General features: G+C 49.3%; 1 protein-coding gene across 1 annotated transcript in view; it reads left to right on the top strand.

Annotated features, from left to right (window-relative positions):
• LOC125945147 (uncharacterized) overlaps positions 1-21,604 on the top strand; it is a 414,471-nt gene that overhangs the window by 153,250 nt on the left and 239,617 nt on the right. The window contains exon 10 of the mRNA XM_049666722.1: positions 12,101-12,175. Coding sequence (XP_049522679.1) covers positions 12,101-12,175 — 75 coding nt within the window. The remainder of the gene's footprint in view (positions 1-12,100; positions 12,176-21,604) is intronic.

Here is a 21,604-nt window from a genome sequence, read left to right as displayed (position 1 = left end):
CGAAAGGCGAAGCATCGATTGCGATAGCAAATTAGTAGAGAGCTATACCAAGTAAGAATAGTAGATTTATCAGCTGTTTAAAATTTTAAACATTCACTTACTAACTAAATTAACAAGCACGGTGTCATGCGCGCACAGCTAAACATGAGCACATCTCACTCCATGACAGCGGAAAGTCACTGTCTGTCGTGTGTTTTTTGTCATTGATCTCGGGGGCGTGCGGGTGTTAAAAGAGATGAGGTTGCGAGATGCATGGCAACACAGCAAACAGATTTTTAATCACACTCAAATCCTAAGCTTAAAATAAAACTGATTCAAACTAGAACACACTGAGTAACTAAATGCTAACGAATATACAACACTAACCATGCCCTTAATTCCTCCTACGTTATCTCTGTGCGTTTCCTCGACGAAAGTCAATCAACTCTAGCCTACTGCTGTGGCGCTACAAGAATGGATCGTTCTTGCTGCGTTCGTTGTCACACGTATCTTGGGTAACTTGTCAACGTATCAACGTTGTCAACATATCTTGGGCGTTCGTTGTCATACGCGGGTAACTTGTAGGATCTTTCTCAATGTCATTGCTCTTGCCGACTCCACATCTGTTGCTGCCTTGCTGTCGGTCAGTCAACTTGTTCGTCTCCGGAGCCAGTGTCCCGAACTCCGTCGGTGACGTGGCAACTAGGCCCACCTGGTTAGGCCTACGACCGAGGTACGCCGCAACTTCTTCTGTGAGCGCCGACGTAGCGCCCAGAGGATTCTCAAACGTGCTGGTCTCGAACGCGCTGGTGAAGAAGGATCCTCTCTGGAGTGCCCGGCACTGCCGTGAGAGGCTGCAGCTAGTCCAAGGAGCCTTGCTTGAACTTCTCCGAGGTCTACGGTCGCACCCTGGACTGCCAGCGTCACGGACTCGACCGAACCTCCAAGTCTCCCGTCACCAGTCCGGAGCCGACGATGTGACCTTCCTGGCCCAGAACCACGTCGATAATCGCCGCTCAGCGTCTCTTCACCCTCGATTACGCCTCGGGTCACGCGCCTCGAGGTCTCGTGCCGTACGGAACGCGCTGTGCACATCGTCCTCTTCTTTTCTCATGCCGCATGCCTCTTACTCATGACACTGTCAGAACGCGGCAGTCAGGAAGCGCGGCTGCAGCAGCGAGCGTACTCAAGGTTCAAAGCACAGTGCATACGAAGTTATCAGCACTGAGTGCACTTTGTCCTTTCAAGATAAGATCGCTCTCAAGATGCGTGTCCCGTGTGGCAGCAGCCAGTAGCTGCCAGAGGTGAACGCCCCCTCCCTCTCTCTCGCCTCCCCCCCCGTGCCTCGCGACGAAGAGATGGCACGCATCCGCCCCGCTTCCTCCTCGCCTTCCTCCTTCGTGCGTGCGCAAGATTGAGCCACGATTGCCGGTTGATCCTTGCAAGGCCGTTGTCAGCCTGTGTTGACACGGCAAAAGTATGCTTTATACGCCCGATTTTGAAAAAAATTGCTGCTAATTTCGTCCGCTGTAGCCTATAGTCCGTTATAGCGCGATCTTTTAAAAGCAAACTTCGTTGCATTACTAAAATAGGTAGAGCAAACTAAGGTAGAAATATGGCCCGTTATATCCGAAAGTCTGTTGTACGCGGGTCCATTGTAACCAGCATAGACTGTAACTCCGGCAAAATATTGAATGTCCAAAAAAAAATATTTTTTTTACTGTAGACTTGCATTAATTCCACTCTGGTTCATTCAATTTTTCGGTTAATTTGATCTGGACTTGGGGTTCTACCCAGAGTGAGCAATGCTGGTTTTGCCGCCCACCACTCTGGCCAATCGCCCACCTCTATGACCGACCGCCCATCACCGCTGACCTCTCTGGGACAACTTTCTGTGCCTGTGCTACAGTGCCTAGAGTATATTCTAGGCACTATACCTATGCAGGGGAAGCTACGAGCTCGAGGGGCTGGCTTCCACAAGCGCTCTGTTACGGGCAAGCATGGACGCCGGCAGGAAGCAGCCACACAACGCAGACGATCGCAGCACTAGACCTCAGAAAGTGTGACCGTGTGGCATCACCGAGAGCACGAAGGTTACATTTCTCCATGTGCATAGCTGGTACAGCCGCGGAATGAAGCGTGAAAGAAAAAAAGAGGCGTGCACAGTAAGAAGGGTGAAAGAAGGAAGAGATGCACCTCCATTGCTGGCGACATTCGTCTTGGAGAAGCATGCGCTTAACAAACCCGATGCATCGTCGCCTCCACAATAGAATTAAAAAAAAGAAAGAGAGAGAGAGAAAGTTTTCTTCCGGCGTTTTTTCCCTCTGAGGCCGTCACGGGTTTTCTGAACTCATGCGCCGCGGCATCCACTTTTTGTGCCTTGTCGTCTGCTAACCTACTGTACCGGAGGGGGGGACGCCTGTGCCAATTGCGCCATTTTGATACAAGCGCAGATTCCTGTGCCAAACTGCACCCAACACACAAAATTGACCGAAATGGCCCCACGCTGCGCCACTGCGCGTGCATGCGGATGCGCCTTTACACCATACGACGCTACAATGCCATCGTGATGCTTGCTCTTCGTTTCCGATGCCTTGCGCTCGTGCGAAACGACACGCGTCCACGCATCCAGTACCTGGTGTGACATTCCAAGGATGAGTGCTTTGACAAAAACGGAAAACGGGTGCATGTTACAATCGAGGATGCATTAGAATCGAGTAAATACGGTAAGCGTTTCTTTTTCGAGTTTTCGTGCCGAACCTGCATATAACGAAATCCTTTTTAGGAGCGAAGCTCCTTATAGCGGCACCTGTTCCGTCCCCGTCGTCGTAGTAGTAGTGTGTAACCAGTCTGAGAAAAATGAGAAAAAAAATTCCGAAGTTGTGTCTGTCGCGCGGAATCGAACCAGGGACCCCTCGCTTCCGGGCGCGCGGCGTTAGCCCACTATCCCACGAAGCGCACATAGACACACGAACCACGATGGCAATAAGTACCCAACATTAACGAAAGGCCGCGTTTCTAGCGCGTTTCTAACGCGTTTGTGCTAGCGCGTTAGGGCCCGTGTAAGAAGCTGGTGTAAGACGCTGTGGCCTCTCTGCCTTACCTTCAACGCGTTTCGAACGCGCTGCCCAAGGCGGTGGCAAGTCAAGTTCAAGTCGTGGAGCGTTTATGAATACGGGGGGTATACTCTCTCAGCAGTCATGTGATGGCGTCGGCAAACGCGGTGCACCTTCCGGCATGTGTAAATGGCTGCGTAAGACGCTGTGGCCGCTCCCCCTTACTAGAGAGTACTGCACGTTTCTAACGCGTTTGTGCTAGCGTCCCCTTAAGCGGGAGATCCGATGATTCCCTCCGGAGCTTCGCCCACTCATCATCATTCACCCCGTGGATATGCTGTGATTTTTTATGACACAGTTTTTGGGGAATTTGTCAATTTCATTATATCCAGCTTTAACTGTAGATGCCCTACCAGTCACTATCCTGATAAACATAGGTGTACACATCTACGTCATGAGTGCTGATCTCCGAATATGGCTAAAAAAAAGTGCTCACACTTGCCGAGTCCTGCATTGTCGCCAATGGAGGAACTGCTATTCACGGCACACAACTGTGTCAACAGTTGTGTGCCGTGAATATTACCCAATGTTTCCTATAATTTTTGAATCTGCTGGAATTGTGCACTTAATTCCTTAGAAACATCCTCATCATGTGCTACTGACAACATTAACTCAAAGTTTCTGAAGCAGACGTGTATATTCTTCTCTCTTTTTGCACAAGATCTTTCAGCAGTCTCTTGATCAAGGAATCTTGCCGCTAGATTGGAAAATTGGTAAGGTAGTTCCAATGCATAAGTCTGGCAATAAACACTGCGCTCTTAACTACCGGCCCATCTCATTAACAAGCATTCCGTGTGAACTTATGGAACATATATTGTACCCATATATAGCTAAATTTTTAGAATCTAATTTATTTTTTGCATCGGCCCAACATGGTTTTAGGCGTACATTTTCCTGTGAAACACAGTTAATTTTGTTCACTCATCATCTGCATACTATACTTGACAAACACTCCAAGATAGACTGCATTTTTTTTTACTTTGCGAAGGCCTTTGAAGTAGTTAATCACGCCTTACTAATGTTAAAACTCTCCTCACTCAATCTCGACTGTAACATACTGTCTTGGCTCGAATGCTTTCTAACAAACCGCCTCCAGTACGTCACAATTAATGGTCATAACTCACCTGAAGTAAATGTAACATTGGGGAGTACCACAGGGTTCAGTTTTAGGCCCACTTTTATTTTTAATATACATCAATGATTTGCCTAACTGCGTTTCTTCTGTGCATTTGATGCCGACGACTGTGTACTTTACAGGGAAATACGCAACAATAATGATAAAAATATCTTGCAGACAGACTTAAATAACATTTCAAGTTGGTGCGATAACTGGCTCATGAATTTAAATCCTAACAAATGCAAACTAAGGACTGTTTCTCGGCAGTACGATAGCTCCTCAACGTACAAACTAGGTGACATCGAACTCGACCATGTATCATACCGGTACTTGGGGGTTACTATTACCTACAATATGACATGGAATACTCATATTAATATGATCAGTAACTGTGCTAACCGCACATTGAGATACTTACGACGTAACTTCAATAAAGCCCCACCTGCCCTTAAAATGCTTCTATACAAAACTCTTGTGCGCTCGAAGTTAGAATACGCCGCTGCAATCTGGAACCCTCATCACGCAAATTTAATTAGGTCTCTAGAATTAAATCAGAATAATGCCGCATGTTTCATTCTTTCTAATTACCACCGTACAGCAAGTATAACAGCATTGAAACAAGCTCGATCACTGCCATTTCTGTCACTGCGTCGTAAGTATTTCCGCCTTTGCCTCTTTTATGTGGTCTTCCATCATTCATCACTACGTACCGAGCTTATCACGCCACCCACTTATCGCTCATCCCGGATTGACCATAAACACAAAGTTAAAGGCATTTTTTGCAAAACAAACACATTTTATTTTTCTTTCATACCGCACACATCAAACGATTGGAAGCACCTACTTGACGACATTGTTTCAATCTCTGATCATTCTCTTTTTTCCCATTCTTTATCTGTTCACCTGGAATGTGATAGCACTGCTTAATCATCGCATGCATCTCTCCTTCCCACTTCTTTCTTTCCGTCTTTTTTTTTAACATGTGTCGCGATGCCTGCAATTTCGTTTGCCTTTTCACGTTTTTTTTTTCTCATGTTTTCTTTTTTCTCTTTCCCAAATTTCTGTTACGTTCATATTTTGCCACTAGTATTGTATAACATGATGGGTTTGTTTCTGTTTTGTTCTGTCCAGTTATATTTTATTTGTTTTAGTACCATTTTGTTATATTTAATTTCACTTTTACAATTTGTCGCTAATACTTTATAATGCTGCATGTTTCATTCTGTTCTTTTCTTTATATGTTACCCACTCCCCTCTGCAAAGCCTCGGCGATTGAGGGTATCAAAAATAAATAAATAAATAAATACTGCTGTGGTGGGAATGTGTGACTGTTGGCCACGCATCTGTTCTTTTCCCATGTGCTTGACCACTGCCCTCACGACATCATCCTCGGCCTCGATTTTTATCCGCGCACTCGACAATTAAGTGCTTAGCTGGTGTCGTACAACTTATCAATGGGATCAGCTGGCCATGAACAGTGGAGGATAAGAGTGGCATAGAATATCGCGGCCCATATCTTTACCATAGTCATGCTGCCGCTACCATAGATGTATGAAACTCCATGGTTGCTACAGTGTGGGGATGCGCGACTCTCACGTGTCTCCTGTGATCGGGCTTCACCGTGCGGCTGGGTGCCGGAGGCGGTCGTAGTGGTTGCGGCGCGTTGCGAGAGATGGCGCGAGTGTCGCGATGCTAACGCCACCGAACGGCGGGGAGACTTGGGAGAAAAATGTCGATCCCTTTGGGTTGGGATCGGTAAGCGACGTGGACGTCCCGCGCGTGCGCCGATCCACGCTTCGCGAGACATCCCGCGTGGCTCGGAGCGGGGCACCGACACATAGGCGATGGTGTCATTGCATGGGGCGAACGTATTCACTCGCTATCGGGTCGCGGTGAGTCGGACTTCCTTGATTTGTCGCGCGCCTGTGTGAATGTTCTATTGGTTGTAATTCGGCTAGTGTGCATTAGTGTATGAAAGGTGCAATAAATGCCCTTTTGATTGTTTTGATTACTGTGTTGTCGTTCCTTTGTCCCAAGAGCATGTGTGAGACCCCACAACAGATAGACAGAAATACAATCATTGCATTCTCATCAGCCACTACTAGATTGACTAGGCTTTGCTAGTTTCGGATTCGCGGAGCGCTGGACATTTGGTCATGGTGGCGACGTCTCGGAACAAAAATAGCACTACTTCTGCTTGACTTGTTGGCCGTTTGGCACACATTCCTGCAGTCGGAGTATGAATTATCTCACAATGCACTGTAGTTCCAAATTTTGGTTGTCGCTTTAGAATAATTCTATGGGGCTAGTGGCAGTGCCTTGGTGCTGTCTGAATAATAATGCATCTTGAAATTATCGCTGTCCAAATACAGTATAGACCACTTATAACGTAACTGCTTATAGTGCAGGATCGGATGTAGTGCGGTCTTTTCAGACTCCCGTTAATTTTCCCATAGCACTCCATGTATACACGGATCCCTTATAGTGCAGTTGCGGGAAACGAAATACCGGTTACAGTGCGGCTGCCTGGGAGTACGGAAGTCAGCGGCGACGGCGAACGCTCCCCTCAAACGGGCGCCCCAAGGAGTGGTCGAGGAAGAAAGAGAGACGAAGTGGAGGAGAAGGGCACGTGGTGCGAACGAACAGCCAGTGAGGCTGAAACCAGAGTCTTGAGTGCGAGTCGTGAAATATCACAGCGCGCATAGCGAGCGAGGGCCACGAAACTGCCAACGCCGGCCAACGCTGGCTTCACGATAACGGCAGTAAACGAAACTTCAGGGAGCGGGCGGCGCCGGCACAGCACGGCGAAGGGCGCACGCGGAGACCGTGGAATGTGAGGGAGGAGGGCGGCGGGGAAGCGGATTTCGCCTCGGCAACTCCGCCGCTTCGGTGGCTCCCCTCGCCCTCCCTCGTAGCTCCCTCACTTTCGACTTTCACCGTGCGCGCCCGCAGGCGCCGCCGCTCCAGCCGGCCCGGCGCCAGCTCTCCGAAGTTTCGTTTTCTGCTGTTATCGGGAAGCGGGCGTTTGCCGGCGTGGGCACTGGGTAGTTTCGTTGGCCGGCCTGGGACAGAGGTGCTGCTTCCCTCTGTGCCGTAGCCGCAGCGTGCAAGGTCAACATGTGACTAGAAACTAGAGGAAGCATAAAGGAGAAAGAAGGGTTCACTGCCATTTTCTACGTGTGGCTACCGTAGCGTGGCTGAGACGTCGGCACGTACACGCATGTTCCGGCACAACGCAGAATCGGTGACCTTGCCATTTGAGAGAGGGTGAAAATTCTGCCGCGTTTTTTTCCTTTTTTTTGTTTTGTTTGCACGAGACATTGACGGGTCTCTCCTAAGCTTTTACTCTATGGCGATGCCGGAGCAATGCCGGTCGGAGGCGCCGCCGCGTGATTTGGTTCAAATTAACGAGATTCGACTGTAAATTGAATGCAAACGTTCTAGCCGCATTCCTCGACTGTCGCATACGCGTGGCGGCTCGGTGCACATGTTGCATATGTGCGGGCCTTGAAAATTGTTGCTTTGGTTATAGTGCGGTACCGCTTATAGTGTGGATATTCGCGACTCCGGCGACTTACGTTATAAGCGGTCTACACTGTATTCTGAAATTTCTTCGGGAGCATCATCAGGAGTCGGGAGTGGAAGCCTACTAAGGGCGTCGGCATTTTGGTTGTCTCCTCCGGGCTTATGCTCAATCTTGTATTGGTATGCTCCCAAAAGCAAAGAGCAATGCTGAATGCGAGCCGCTGCCATGGCAGGTGTAGGTCGGTCTTCGCGGAATAAGCCAACCAACGGCTTATGATCCGTCACAAGTACGAATGACTGCCCCGGAAGGTAATCCCGGAACTTGCTTACGCCGAACACCAATGCTAAGGCCTCTCGCTCGAGCTGCGAATAATTTCGTTCGGCCTGGGTCAGTGTTCGCGAACAAAACGCTATAGGCTTGTCGACGCCAGCAACTCGATGGGAAAGGACCGCTCCTATGCCATGCGGAGATGCGTCGCACTCGAGGCGTAGCGACTTGCTTGGATCAAAATGAGTGAGCATTTTGGCATGTCGGGGGGCTTCCTTAGATTGGTCAAATGACTGTTGCTGCTCCGATGACCATTTCCAACGGCAATCCTTTTTCAGAAGGTCATACAACGGAGCAAGCATCGTTGCCATGCTCGGAAGGAACTTGCTATAATAAGTGATCAGACCGATGTAAGAACGCAGCTCGCTTACGTTTTTCGGGCTTGGTGCCTTCATCACCGCTTCCAGGTTCTTCTCCAGCGGATGAAGTCCGTCACTGGTGATCTTGTGTCCCAGGTACGATACTTCTGACTTCCTGAACGAACACTTATCCTTCCGCATTTTGACGCCATATTCCCGGAACCGTTGGAGCACTGCCTTAGGATTGCTTCCACTGTCGCCTTTCCTTTCGCGACTCCGGCGACTTACATTATAAGCGGTCTACACTGTAATTGGTTGTAGACTGTAACCATATTGACCCCTGTACTGCCACTTCCAAAGATAAACTGAAAATAGTTACAATCTTGTCATATCCCCTTTAGTCGGGCAGGTAGTGGCATTACCCATTGTAGGCACATGGCCATTTGGCAGGAACTTTTGGTTGGCAGCAGTCCATGTGCATACAATTTGACTTGATTGCCTAAGGAACAGCACACATGGAAGAATGACGACGTTGAAGAGAGCACGCGGTGTTCCAAACAGCACGAGCGCTCGAGGCGGGTGACCCGAGCTGTGATAAAGAGAAAACCAGCGATGAGCTGTCATTATCGACGTGGCTCTGGGCCAAGAAGGTTGTAGCATCAGCATCGCACTGGCGACGGGAGCCATGGAGGTTCGGTCAAATTCGTGACCCTGGCAGTCCATGGTGTGGCCGTCGGTCTCGGCTACGTTCGAGCGAGGCTCCTTGGACCTGCTGCAGCCTCTCGCGGCAGTGCCGGGCACTCCAGGAAGTATCCCCCTTTAGCGGCAGACCAGCACGTACGATAGTCCCCGGGACACCACATTGGTACTTGAGCAAGGCGTCGGACGGAAACAGCGGCCGAACACGTCGCTAGGCATAACCCGCCGGGTCTTAGCCACATCAGCAACGGAGACCAGGATACACAGGCGTCTATCAAGGCGACAGAACCTTCAGGATCGTCGGGAGTAGGAACGCCAAAAAAGATGCGACGCGACTTGGACAAAAATATGTATGAGTGAGTGTCAAAAACGTTAGAGCATTCCACATAAGCAGCGACGCAGTCTGATAGGCTAGAATTGTCAGAATGAGGAGTGTCGGAGTTAAGACTGGATAGAAGGACAGCTTAATTAGCTGATAGTTTTGTATATGGTTGAGAGTGAACTGTACGTACATGCTGTACTTAGTTTGTTTATTATTCTCTGTTGCTTTTGAGTTGGGATTTTCGATTTTTGGTTTGCTTTTATTAAATCATGTGTGCAGTACCGTTATACGTCTCTTAGTCCATCTCTTAAACATCCGTGCCCCCGAGATCGGTGACATTGCCATTGAGTACTGAAAGAGCGTGCCTATATGTGGCCCAGTAAACTTGGAACTCTGCCAAGTGTTTCGAAACGACTGCAGAGTCAGCAATTAGACAATCACATGGTGCAGATTGATGTTCCATATACTAAAGATGTTTTACATTGGCTTGGCCCCCGTGTAGGCATTTGGGCAAGGTTAGAAACGACTGTCTATCAGAAATGGAGCTGTGTGAATCATTTACAGAACTGGTTTGAAAGATAAATATTTATTTGCATGACGATACTTGTAAACGGACTGTAACTAAAAGCCGCAAACTTGGTTTCAAAGTGTTCTAAGGCTCGACGTGGCAATTGGCAGCACAGCACGAGTATACCAGCACTCTTAAAAAAAAGAATTGGCTTTGTACCCACCGCATAAATGAGATCACGATCGGCATGTTATACGTACAGTAGACAAACTATATGAAGACAGTTTATAGAGGCAAAGAGTTACTGAAATACAGTAATACCTCGTTAACTTGAAGTAGTAAAAACTGGGAAAAATTTCGAGATGGGCAAAGTTGCGGAAATTGCAGTGAAAAGTCGTTCTTTCTAAAAAAATTCGCCACTACTGACCAGCTTTTTAACAAGAGCTTCTATACTTCTAAACGTGCAAAAATAAGAACATACTGCAAGACCTTCACAAATATGTTATACTGCTCTTTACAGCAAAACACGAACTTAAATTAATAAAAGCACACGTCACACCAGTTTCAGCGTGTACTTGCTGCTCTCATGCCGGCAACACCGGCAAGACATCATTCAAAGTCGTCACTCGCGTGAGATTCGGCTTGCAGGCGATGAGTGAATGCGACCTTTCTATCTCCATCGCATGGCTTGTTGCTGTTGCTCGCAAGATCGCTTGCATGAGGTTTATACTTTATTTACCGCTGAAAAAAACTGTGTAAGGCTGGTCTGCTCCACAGTAGTACTTGGGCTTAGAGAGGCGTCCGAGCTGCCCCACACATCGCATGAGCCAATCGTTCCCACCGCTGCACTCAACTTTATTTCTCAGCAAAAAAAAGCATGTTTCTTGTTTCGGCTGATGTCATCGTCGCCATCGACTTCACCCTTCCCCCCGTTTGTATCCATACCAGCGATTTCGGCGTCAGTAAATTCTCCTGTCACCGGTACATCCTGCTTACATAGCGCGTGCTGCGTGCGTTGCATTAGGACGAAAATCGCACCTCTGATGGTAAATCACGAGTGTTGCATAAAGCGAATAAAACGAACTGCGTCAAGCATGCTATTTTGCAGGGCCTCCCTCTCCACACGTCTATCCCGTGAGGTCATACGCCACACAGTTGCTTGTGGCAGCCTCGCGTGAAGTTTGGTAGACGGACTGCCGCCAGAGTTCTTGTTCCACTCTGTCAAGATTTTGAGATATCTGCAACTTGAGGCAAGAATGCTTCGAGATAAAGGGCAATAAAAAAAAAAAAACCACCACCCGGGCACTCCGCACAGATAGTTAACCAGCGAAGCTGAAACGTGCAGCCCCAGTGTTTAGCAGTGGGTTACTCCCGACGCTGTATTGAAGCGTTTCTCAATTATTGGTTACATGTTTGTGTTTCTAGTGGAACGCAAGCGCCAATGGCGGGTGGATGCTGCTAACCATGATGCCGAACTAACACGAGATATCGAATGCATGCGACAACGGCGAGCCGAGGAGCCGGAGTTGTGGGCAGAGCAGGTACGATGCAGAGAATGGCGTTGCTAACGGCGCAGCCAATGGCGCACGCATTTGGGTGCGACGTAGAGAATGACGTAACTGACGCCGCAGCCAATGGAGACGTTTATCGAAACATGTGGTGAACGGTTTTTCGTTTCGGCTAGCCATATACAGCTTTCGCTGTAATACATGGCACGTATAGGAAATGGTTCGGTGCCACAAACAATTTTGACTTAGCCAATTTTTTTAGATATGCGAGTTCGATTTAACGAGGTATTAATGTATAACAATGCTAAATGTTAATTAATTGTTACAAGAAGAAATAGCTACACTACGAAATTGCACTCCTAGTACTGAGGAAATAATAATGATATACATGATAATGTAATTACAGCGCCACATGCAGAAACGGGATCAAGCCCTTCACATCCTTTCTGCATTTATCTTTTGGCTGTCCTTTATGGAGCCATGACAAAATTTGAAAGGCCTTTGTCAGGCTATTCCGCCTTTATTTTGTTTTCTTGCTCTGGTTATATTCCTGTAAAGAAAGAAGAAAAGCATGTCTGAAAACTTGGTGAATGTGGGCATTACATTGGACCACTGAGTTCTTATAGCAGCTTGAAGAACAGACCTACCGTGGTGTGCATACCTTTTCTGTGAGTGTAAGACAAGCTTGTGCTGCTGCAGGAAGGGGCAGCAGGAGACGGCAGCCCTGATGCTCGGAGGAGGAGCTCAGGTCGCCTTGCAGAGGCTGCTGGAAAGGTTAGTCACCACCCTCGTGGAAATTATGGAAGGAACCGTGAACGTGAAAGCTACTATTGTTTCCACACTTCACTAGAACCCAAGGGCAAACCATATGAATGAGCACGATCGTGGGTGACGTGGATGCGAAACAGCTGGTGCCATCTTGTGGCACACTGCACCAACTCGCAAGGTCTCCATGGTTTTCACAATTGGCGCGTGGTTGGGACACGCTGGTAATGGCGGCAGATGCAAACTCGCATAGGCAAACTTTTCAACACATCTCAGCATCATTCTTTTAAAGGGAACTTAGCAACAAAAATGTCAAGCTCAGTGTGCATGAAAAGCGCAAAACTTCGATCTTCGCATGCGATATGCGGTTATAACACATCATTATATATGGGTTTTAATGCGAATAGCATTCTTTGCCTACTTCAGCCGTTTTGAGCCTATCTATCTTACTATCTATCTTGTGGGGTCTCACACACGCTCTTGGGACAAAGTAACGACAACGCAGTAGTGCAAACACTCAAAAGGGCATTTATTGCACCTTTCATACACTAATGCATGCTAGCCGAATTACTACCCATAGAACATTCACATGGGCGCGCGACAAATCAACGAAGTCCGACGCACCGGATAGCGAGCGAATATTTTCGCCCCATGCTATGATACAATCGCCTAGTCGTTCGCGTGTACGGTCACGCGAACGGTGGCGCGTTCGAATGATCCGTGTTCGTTCATTCAGGTGTCCTGCTCCTACCCTCGTGAGACGGTCTCGCAAAGCGGGCCGGCGCATGCACGAAGCATTCGTTTGTGCTGCTTGCTGATCCCAAGGCGAAGAGGAAATGCCTTCTTCCTTTTGCGCCCAAGCAACCCCGCCGCTAGGTGGCGTTAGCAGCGCAACACTGGCGCCATCTCTCGTAATACGCTGCTGCTGCAACTCCATGCGGCGAAGCCGGATTACAAGAGACGGGAGCCATGCGGGGAAAACAACATCAGGGGATGCGTGAAAGTCGTGCATCCCCACAATCAATCCTTTTATGTCGACCCTGTGGCCTAAGTTGTCTAGCTGCTGGAACCAATAGGTATGTGCTTGGGATGATTATGATCTCATGGTTGTTCCATCGTTGTCATTCCAGATCCGGGATCTCAGAACGACGGAAAGCTGAGCTAGTTTGTAAGGATTCATAATGCAAAAAGGTAGTACAGTAGAACCCTGCTGATACGTTTTTCACGGGACTGTAAAAAAAACAACAAAAAAACGGAAGAGCCGGGAAACGCAAGAGCCGAGAAACAGAAAAAATTGAGAAATGAGAGTAGTGTTGAATTGCACAATATGTTATTTTAATTCTTACATGTGAAAAAAAGTCGTAGTTTCGCCCGAAAGCCGAAGCATCTGTAGAAACTTCTTCCTCGCTCACCTGCTATTATTAACGTCATCATAACTGTTGTTCCATTAAACGCCATGTTTGCTCATCGACCGCTCTTCCTGTGTGGTCCTTCACAGGTTTCTACAAAATGGTGCCGAAACCCGGGAAGATACAGCATCGATTGCGATAGCAAATTAGAGTGTAGACCGTTTATAACGTAAGTCGCCAGAGTCGCGAATATCCGCACTATAAGCGGTACCGCACTATAACCAAAGCAACAATTTTCAAGGCCCGCACATATGCAAAACATGTGCACCGAGCCGCCACGCGTATGCGACAGTCGAGGAATGCGGCTAGAACGTTTGCATTCAATTTACAGTCGAATCTCGTTAATTCGAACCAAATCGCGCGGCGGCGCCTCCGACCGGCATAGCTCCGGCACCGCCATAGAGTAAAAGCTTAGGGGAGACCCCTCAATGTTGCGCGCGAACAGACCAAAAAGCAAAAAAAAAAAACGCGGCGGACATTTCACCCTCTCAAATGGCAAGGTCGCCGATTCTGCGTTGCGCCAGAACATGCGTGTACGTGCCGAAGTCTCAGCCACGCTGCCGTAGCCACGTGTAGAAAATGGCAGTGAACCCTTCTTTCTTCTTTATGCTTCCTCTAGTTTCTAGTCACGTGTTGACCTTGCACGCTGCGGCTACGGCGCAGAGGGAAGCAGCGGTGCTGTCCCAGGCCGGCCAACGAAACTACCCACGCCGGCAAGTGCCCGCTTCCCGATAACGGCAGAAAACGAAACTTCGGGAACCGGGCCGGCTGTAGCGGTGGCGCCTGCACGGTGGCGGGCGCGCACGGTGACAGTCGAAAGTGAGGGAGCTACAAAGGAGGGCGAGGGGAGCCACCGAAGCAGCGGAGTTGCCAAGGCGAAATCCGCTTCCCTGCCGCCCTCCTCCCTCACATTACACAGTCTCCGCGTGCGCCCTTCGCCGTGCTGTGCCGGCACCGCCCGTTCGCTCGCTGAAGTTTCGTTTACTGCCGTTATCGTGATGCGAGCGTTGGCCGTTTCGTGGCACTCGCTCGCTATGCGCGCTGTGATATTTCACGAGTCGCACTCAAGATTCTGGTTTCAGCCTCACTGGCTGTTCGTTCGCACCACGTGCCCTTCTCCTCCACTTCGTCTCTTTTTCTTCCTCGACCACTCCTTGGGGCGCCCGTTTGAGGGGAGCGTTCGCCGTCTCCGCTGACTTCCGTACTCCCAGGCAGCCGCACTGTAACCGGTATTTCGTTTCCCGCAACTGCACTATAAGCGATACGTGTATACATGGAGTGCTATGGGAAAATAACGGGAGTCTGAAAAGACGGCACTATATCCGGTCCTGCACTATAAGCGGTTACGTTATAAGTGGTCTATACAGTAGTAGACAGCTATACAAAGTAAGGATAGTAGTTCTATCATCTGTATAAACTTGTAAACATTCGCTTAATAACTACATTAACAAGCATGATGTCAGCGCCCACAGGCAGACAGGAACACATAACACTCGATGAGCGTGGACACGCGCTGTCAAACGCTGGCGTGTAGAAGCGCCACTGCAGTTGCGAGCGAAGTGACCTTTGTGCTGTTGCCTATCGCTTCAACGCAAACTGAGTGCCGAGAACACGCAGCACGCACAAACCTACGAGCAGCCGACTCACCTGCACTGCCTGGACTGTGCTCCCAACGCAGATCGCTTTCAAGATACGGCCCGAGCGCCGGCGCGCAGTACGTAGTTGATGCCAGAGTATAACGCCGCCCGCTATCCCTCGCTCCCTTGCTCGCCGGTGCCTTGAGCGCAACGAAAGAAGGCGCACTTCCTCCCTGTTTTTCTTTCTTGCGTGCACGAGATTTAGCCGCGGTCGTCGGCTAGCCACGCACGCGTTTACTCGCACATACAGTGCGTGGCGACAGCGTTATCGCCCTTGGACTTTATACTGAACATCCCTATTCGGCAGCAGAAATAAGCGTCAGTTTTCTTCAATAAAATCACTATTACATCTATGCGCCAAAACCAATTTTAGGGCCACAACGCGTCATAGACACCATCTTTAGATAGGAAATACGGATCTCAAAGGCCATGCTTTTGCTGGCGGAAACCGAAAATACGTCATAGGTTGCCTCCCCGGCACTTTAGGCAGCCAATCCCATCGTCAAGACACCAAGCCACGTGAAATGAAAAGTCAAAATGGCCGCTCGGGCCGCTGCGGGGTGGCAGTTCGCAACGTATGAAGCGGGAACGGTCCCACAGCTGCGTCGTAACAGCGGGGTTACCAATGCATTGGGTTCTATGGGAGCTATGCCACGACGGGCTGAAAACGACGTAACAGCCGGGAAAACACATTACCCGAGAACGTAACAGCGTGATTCTACTGTAGTAAAAAACGAAATTGCCATGTCGTGCCTTAAGTCTTCTCTCACCAGATCGTGCATGCACAAAATGAGCGCCAGTTTTAATGCCGACGCATATTATAAGCAAGTTATCCTCGCGTAGCTGTGGCCACTGTGGCTGAACGCCTAAAGAAGACGATTTCGGGGGGGACGGACAGGATTACCGAACGCAGTAATAGCAGGAAAAGAGTAGTGGCAATTCCTTACATTCATTCAGTATAGCACAGGCTTAAGAAAGTTGAAAGTAGATATGGTGTTATAGTTGTTTTTACTGCTCCCAATAAGCTTGGTAAGATATGCGCTGCCGTGCAGAGAAAAAATAGGCAGGTGAATAGCAAAAAGAGAACAGATATTTGTCCAGTGAAGCACATCAAGAACAACAATTTTACTGAATGTAGTATGGGTGTGGTATATAAAGTTCCCTTTAGCTGTGGGCATTTGTACATAGGGCAAACAGGGCGGGGTATCAATCAGAGGCTGATGGAACATAAAAGGTCGTTTACCGGTGGATCGCCTTCTAATCTTTCCTTGCATTGCCAAGACTGCCAAGATTGTAACTGCACGCTTGAGTTAGATGAATGCGCGATATTGTACAGGCATAAGAATGAAGATGCGCGTCTTATGGTCGAGGCTTGGCATATCAATAATGGTGGAAGTGCGTGCGTGAGTCAGCCTTCGATTACCTTACATAAGGAAGAGATCAAATGCCTTAACAGTTATCTCTCATGTTGACCAGCACGTGTACCCGATTTACACGTGGTGCTACCATTCCAGAGCATGCGCAGATGGAGTTTTGTGTCTTCTTTCTTATTTCGCCTCAGTGCTTCGTTCAGTTGATAGTCAGTGTTCGTGTTGTCCACTTCTCTTGTGTCCGTGTCTGCACGCCTTACCTCTCTGCATAATGGGATCTCACTCTTTTGTGCCGTCGTCGTCACGCCTCTACCCCAACCCGGTGGCCCAAGTTGTCTAATAGCTTTGGCGACCAGGTCATTCTGTAGCAATCGTGATGTCATTCAATCGTGATTACGCCATCATCATGCCATCATTTTCCCAAAGTTGTCATGCTGTCGTCACACTGTCATTTTATAATTTTCATCTCTTCAGTAACGTCATCCCATTGTCATCATGCCGCCTTTGTCGTTCCATCGACATCAATCTTTCTTCGTCATTGTATTGTAATCATGGTGTCATTCAATCGTGATCATGCCGCCCTTGTCGTGCCGTCATCGTCAGACAGTCGCTATCGTGCATCCGTTCTTCGCCGTGATGTCGTCGTGGTCGTGCCATCGTCCTCACTTCAGATTCATCGTTCGACTCTGGTCAAGCTGTCATCACCACGCCATCCTCATCATACACGTTTTTTAATACGGCTATTGTCATGTCATTGTCACCATACACTTGCGTTATTCCATTGTCCTCAAGCTGTTGTCATGCCATCGTCATTATGTCGTCACCATTCATTCTTGTCATGCCATCGTCGTCATACAGTCGTCATCATGCATTCGTTGTCATCTCATAAGGATTCGGTCGTAGCCGTTAGATAGCACTTCCTCATCCAACTGTCGTCATGCCGTTATGAGCCATTGTCACACAGTCGTCGTCAAGCCACGCCACGTCATTTCACCATCATCACTTCAGTAACATCGTCTCATTGCCGTAATGCCGTCATAGTCGTCATACCACCTTCATCCATCTATCAGCGTTGTTCCTTGTTCGTCATTCTGTAGCAATCAAGATGTCATTCAATCGTGATTACGCCATTGTCATGCAGTCATCGTCACTGCGTCGTCATCACACAGACGCTATAATGCATACATTGTCATACCATCGTGGTCATGCCATTGTTGTCATTCCAGATTCTTCATCTACTTGTCGTCATTTAGTCATTGTCATCTCTTTGTCCTCATGTTGTTGCTGTCACGCTGTCGTTATAGCATCATTATAATTTAAAGATGGACATCTCATTGTCGTCGAGCCATTGTTATGCTACCTTTGTTGTTCCCTGGATATCACTTCTTCGTCATTCCATCATCACTGCATCGCCGTCATACAGTTGTCATGCCTCCATCATGGGCGACCTTCACAAGCGAGTGCCATAAAAAAGTGGGACGATGTGGGAGCACATGGCATATAGCAGAAGCTACGGAAGTCTTAGAGTTACCACTACACGTGTTAAATAAACGTGACTACAGTATGGAGCTGCATTTGGAGCTGCTATTTGCATTACCGTCACCAGTTATCGTGAGACGAGTTCTGCTCTAACTTTAACAGTGGAACCATTTAAGCTTTTGGTTGCGCCGCGTAGTGTGAACCAAAACTGCTTGTGGCGATGACATCACCGTGCGTTGCCTAGCAGCCACCTCACAGAGCGGCGTGTGCTTCGCCTCCTCTCCGTCCCGTGTACATGTTGCCTTGACATGGGACGTTAAGGAGCGGGAAGGAGAGCATTCGCGCGGGGTGCGCTATGCTCGGGAGAGAGAAAGAAAATGAGAGTGAGAGAGAGAGAGAAAGAAATTGTAGTAGCACCAACGAGGCGATGCGCAAATCTGCTGCCAATGCCATTCGCGTTTCCCCATTTCCCTGAACGCGTGCGGTGTCCGTGACTGCAGCAGGCACCTCTGGCGGCGGCGCGGCAGGTTTTGACCAGCCACGCCAATAATGCCATTCGCGTTTCCCCATTTCCCTGAACGCGTGCGGTGTCCGTGACTGCAGCAGGCACCTCTGGCGGCGGCGCGGCAGGTTTTGACCAGCCACGCCCTGCCAAGTGTGGAAGCGCAGCTTGGCCGTGCTGTCACCGGGGAGATAAAGCTCGGAGCCGCCGCGACAGCAGCAGAACTCTCGTTGACTCTGTGGCGAGCACATGTACCTTTGGCATGGGATGACCAAAGAAGATCCGGAAACCTGAAGAAGAAGCCGCTCATCTTGAAGCACGTTGCGCACGTCGGCGGCAAGCTGATTTGGAATACCATGCCTAGCAGCACTTAGCATTTCCTAGCAAAACTTAGCCATGCCAAGTAAAACCTAAAAGAAGCTAGGTCGATCACTAGCTCCGCTGTTTACTCCAGCCTTGCACCACTAGTGCAAGCTGCCCACATTTGTTTTCCTCATAGCCAAGAATGCGTAAGTTGATGCGCTTACGTTACCTATAGCTAAAACCGATATTGCGTTATACAGTTAAACCTCATTATAACCATAGTCCCTTAATTGCTTTTTCTGGTCATGAAACTCCCGCGTCAGTTTAATATAGAGCCAGCGCCTCAGTCACAGGCCTGTGTGGCACTCGCAGCACACTCACAACGTAAGCTGAATGGAGCGGCTCAAGGGTAGCTCCAATTTGGGCACCACGCACAGCAGGGTCTTCGCTGCAGTCTGTTCGCTCGTTTTGACGAGAACGATCTGAACTGTCCGCCCGGCCTCGACGGCGAGCTGCGGCTTGTAATGCTCTCTGCACAGAAGTCTGCTGAGCCGTCAAGCCTTACAACTGCAACTTACATGTCGGGCGCGCTGCGTTTGTAGGCACATTAACTAGACGGCGCCACCATACTGGCGGAAGCTCGGGCCGTCTGCCCCTGCGCGCTTGGGAGCGTTTTAGGGCATCTTTCCGCTACCCGATAGCAAGCGCTTGCGTGGCTCAGTGGAGTATCCGCCTCCCACGCAGCGGGTCTGGGTTCGATCCGGCGGAGAGCGGGTACATTTTTTCACATTTCGGGCGATAGCGGTTACACGGCGGCAGTGGCCACGGCAGACAACCACACGAACCGAAACGGCTATTTGGAATGAGCCCATAACAGCTTACGCTGTGAAAAGGCCACCTAGCCGAGCGGCTGCCACGGGCAGTGGCGGTATTTTTTCTTCTCTGGTCACGTTGCAGCCAAAAGCCCAGCTTCTTTTCGATTTTATTTACATTCTATAGACCAGGGGTTCTCAAGCATGTTCGTTCCGGGGAACCCTGCTAAGCTCCATGAAGTGCCAAGGAACCCCCCCCCCCCCCCGTATTAACCGAATTAAAATGTCCTAATTAAACTACTCTCGAATGATCCCAGAGTACCAAGAAAACAATAAATGAATGCTTACTATTTCAACATGCTTTTATTTACTGAATGCATCAGCAAATCTTGTTTCTATTTTGCATAAAAGCAGTGAGGAAGCTGAAATTCTTGTCATCTCATGACTGATTAAGGGGGGGTTGGGGCTAGCAGCGGCGAAGGCCTCGCAACATCCTTCGCAGCGCGGCTGCGGCACGCATCTTATCTGCAGACACGCTTTTCACTACCGCGCGCACATCCGGTTATTTTTTCGCTAGGGAGCTGGTCGCCAACAAATCGTCCGTCCATCGCGATGTAGCCGGTGCTCTTAATCTTTTACATTTTTGCACTGAGTCAAAGCGCAACTACTGCTTGCCGCAACCGCTGCTGACGAAACCGCGGCCGTTATCGACGCGATCATAGACGGCGACCATGCGGTTCAGAAGGCAGGCGGCCGACGCACTCGCCAAGTCAAAACGAAACTACCATTTGATGCAACAAGTATGGACGAATCCCCAGTTGCTATCGGCGCGATCATGGATGGCGACTACGCAGTTATGAACACCGTTACTAGATTAGTAACGTTGGTTATGAAGGCACGCAGCCGACGCGCGCACCGAGTCAAAACGAAACTACTGTTTGCCGCAACCACTGCGGACGAAACTGTGGTGGCTATCGACGCGATCACAGATGGCGACTATGCACTTATGGAAGCGCGCGGCTAGCTGCCAACGCGGTGTTACGCGCGGCGATTAACGCAATAATAAGCCCTTTGAGGGCACAAATAAGCACAAAGCATTCCGGCGTTGCTGTCAGTCACAAATCGCGTACGACCTTAGCGATGCGGACTGCGCCGCTTTGTTTTTGGACGCTAGCACCGTGTTTGCTCTTTCGCGGTGCGCATTTGTGGTGCGCATTTTTTTTTTATTCCTTCAACGTATACGTTAGTGCGCACGCTATCGGCACTACCCTATCTACAAACGGGAGAAATGCGCATGTTGGTAAGTTACGGCCTCCGAGATTCAAGTGCGAAAGCTTAGGTGTGCTGCCTGTTTTTGATGGTTTCGGTGGCTACAAGCTGCTTGCGAATTTATTGCGCAGTTCACGCACTGCCGTTACGTTCTGTGATGTGCTTTTGACACTCGGACATAGGTAATGGAAGTTCTGTGGATCGAGCACACCTCTTGTTCGCCGTTTTAGCCACTTAATTGGCGAGCGCGGGACCACGGAAAATTTATCAGTGGTTCGCGGAACACCGAGCAGGGGCCTGCGGAAACGCAGGGTTCCGCGGAACCCACTTTGAGAACCCATGCTATAGACGTAGCAGCTACAGCATCCAAACTTGTCTGGATATGGGGGATGCCCACGGCGCTCTGCCTCAGCACACGCGAGTCCCGTGGTTGACGCATGCCTGTCCATCAACCGCAGTCTGGTACAAGCTCGAGGAACCACTAGACAACAACCACGTGTACACTCGGAGAGCATTGATTACACTCGGAGTACGAGCATTTACACTCGGAATACGGGCGGCCACGGCGGTTGCCGCGGCAACAACGCGGTAGACTAACCACGTGCGGCAATACAGTAGCGGCAGCGGAGACTTCCGCTACTGCCGCTTGCTGGGGAC

The sequence above is a fragment of the Dermacentor silvarum genome, chromosome 4, assembly GCF_013339745.2.
Source record: "Dermacentor silvarum isolate Dsil-2018 chromosome 4, BIME_Dsil_1.4, whole genome shotgun sequence".
NCBI classification, from domain to species: Eukaryota; Metazoa; Arthropoda; class Arachnida; order Ixodida; family Ixodidae; genus Dermacentor; species Dermacentor silvarum.
The sequence above is the reverse complement of the archived record's forward strand: the minus strand, read 5'-3'. Positions and strand labels throughout refer to the sequence as shown.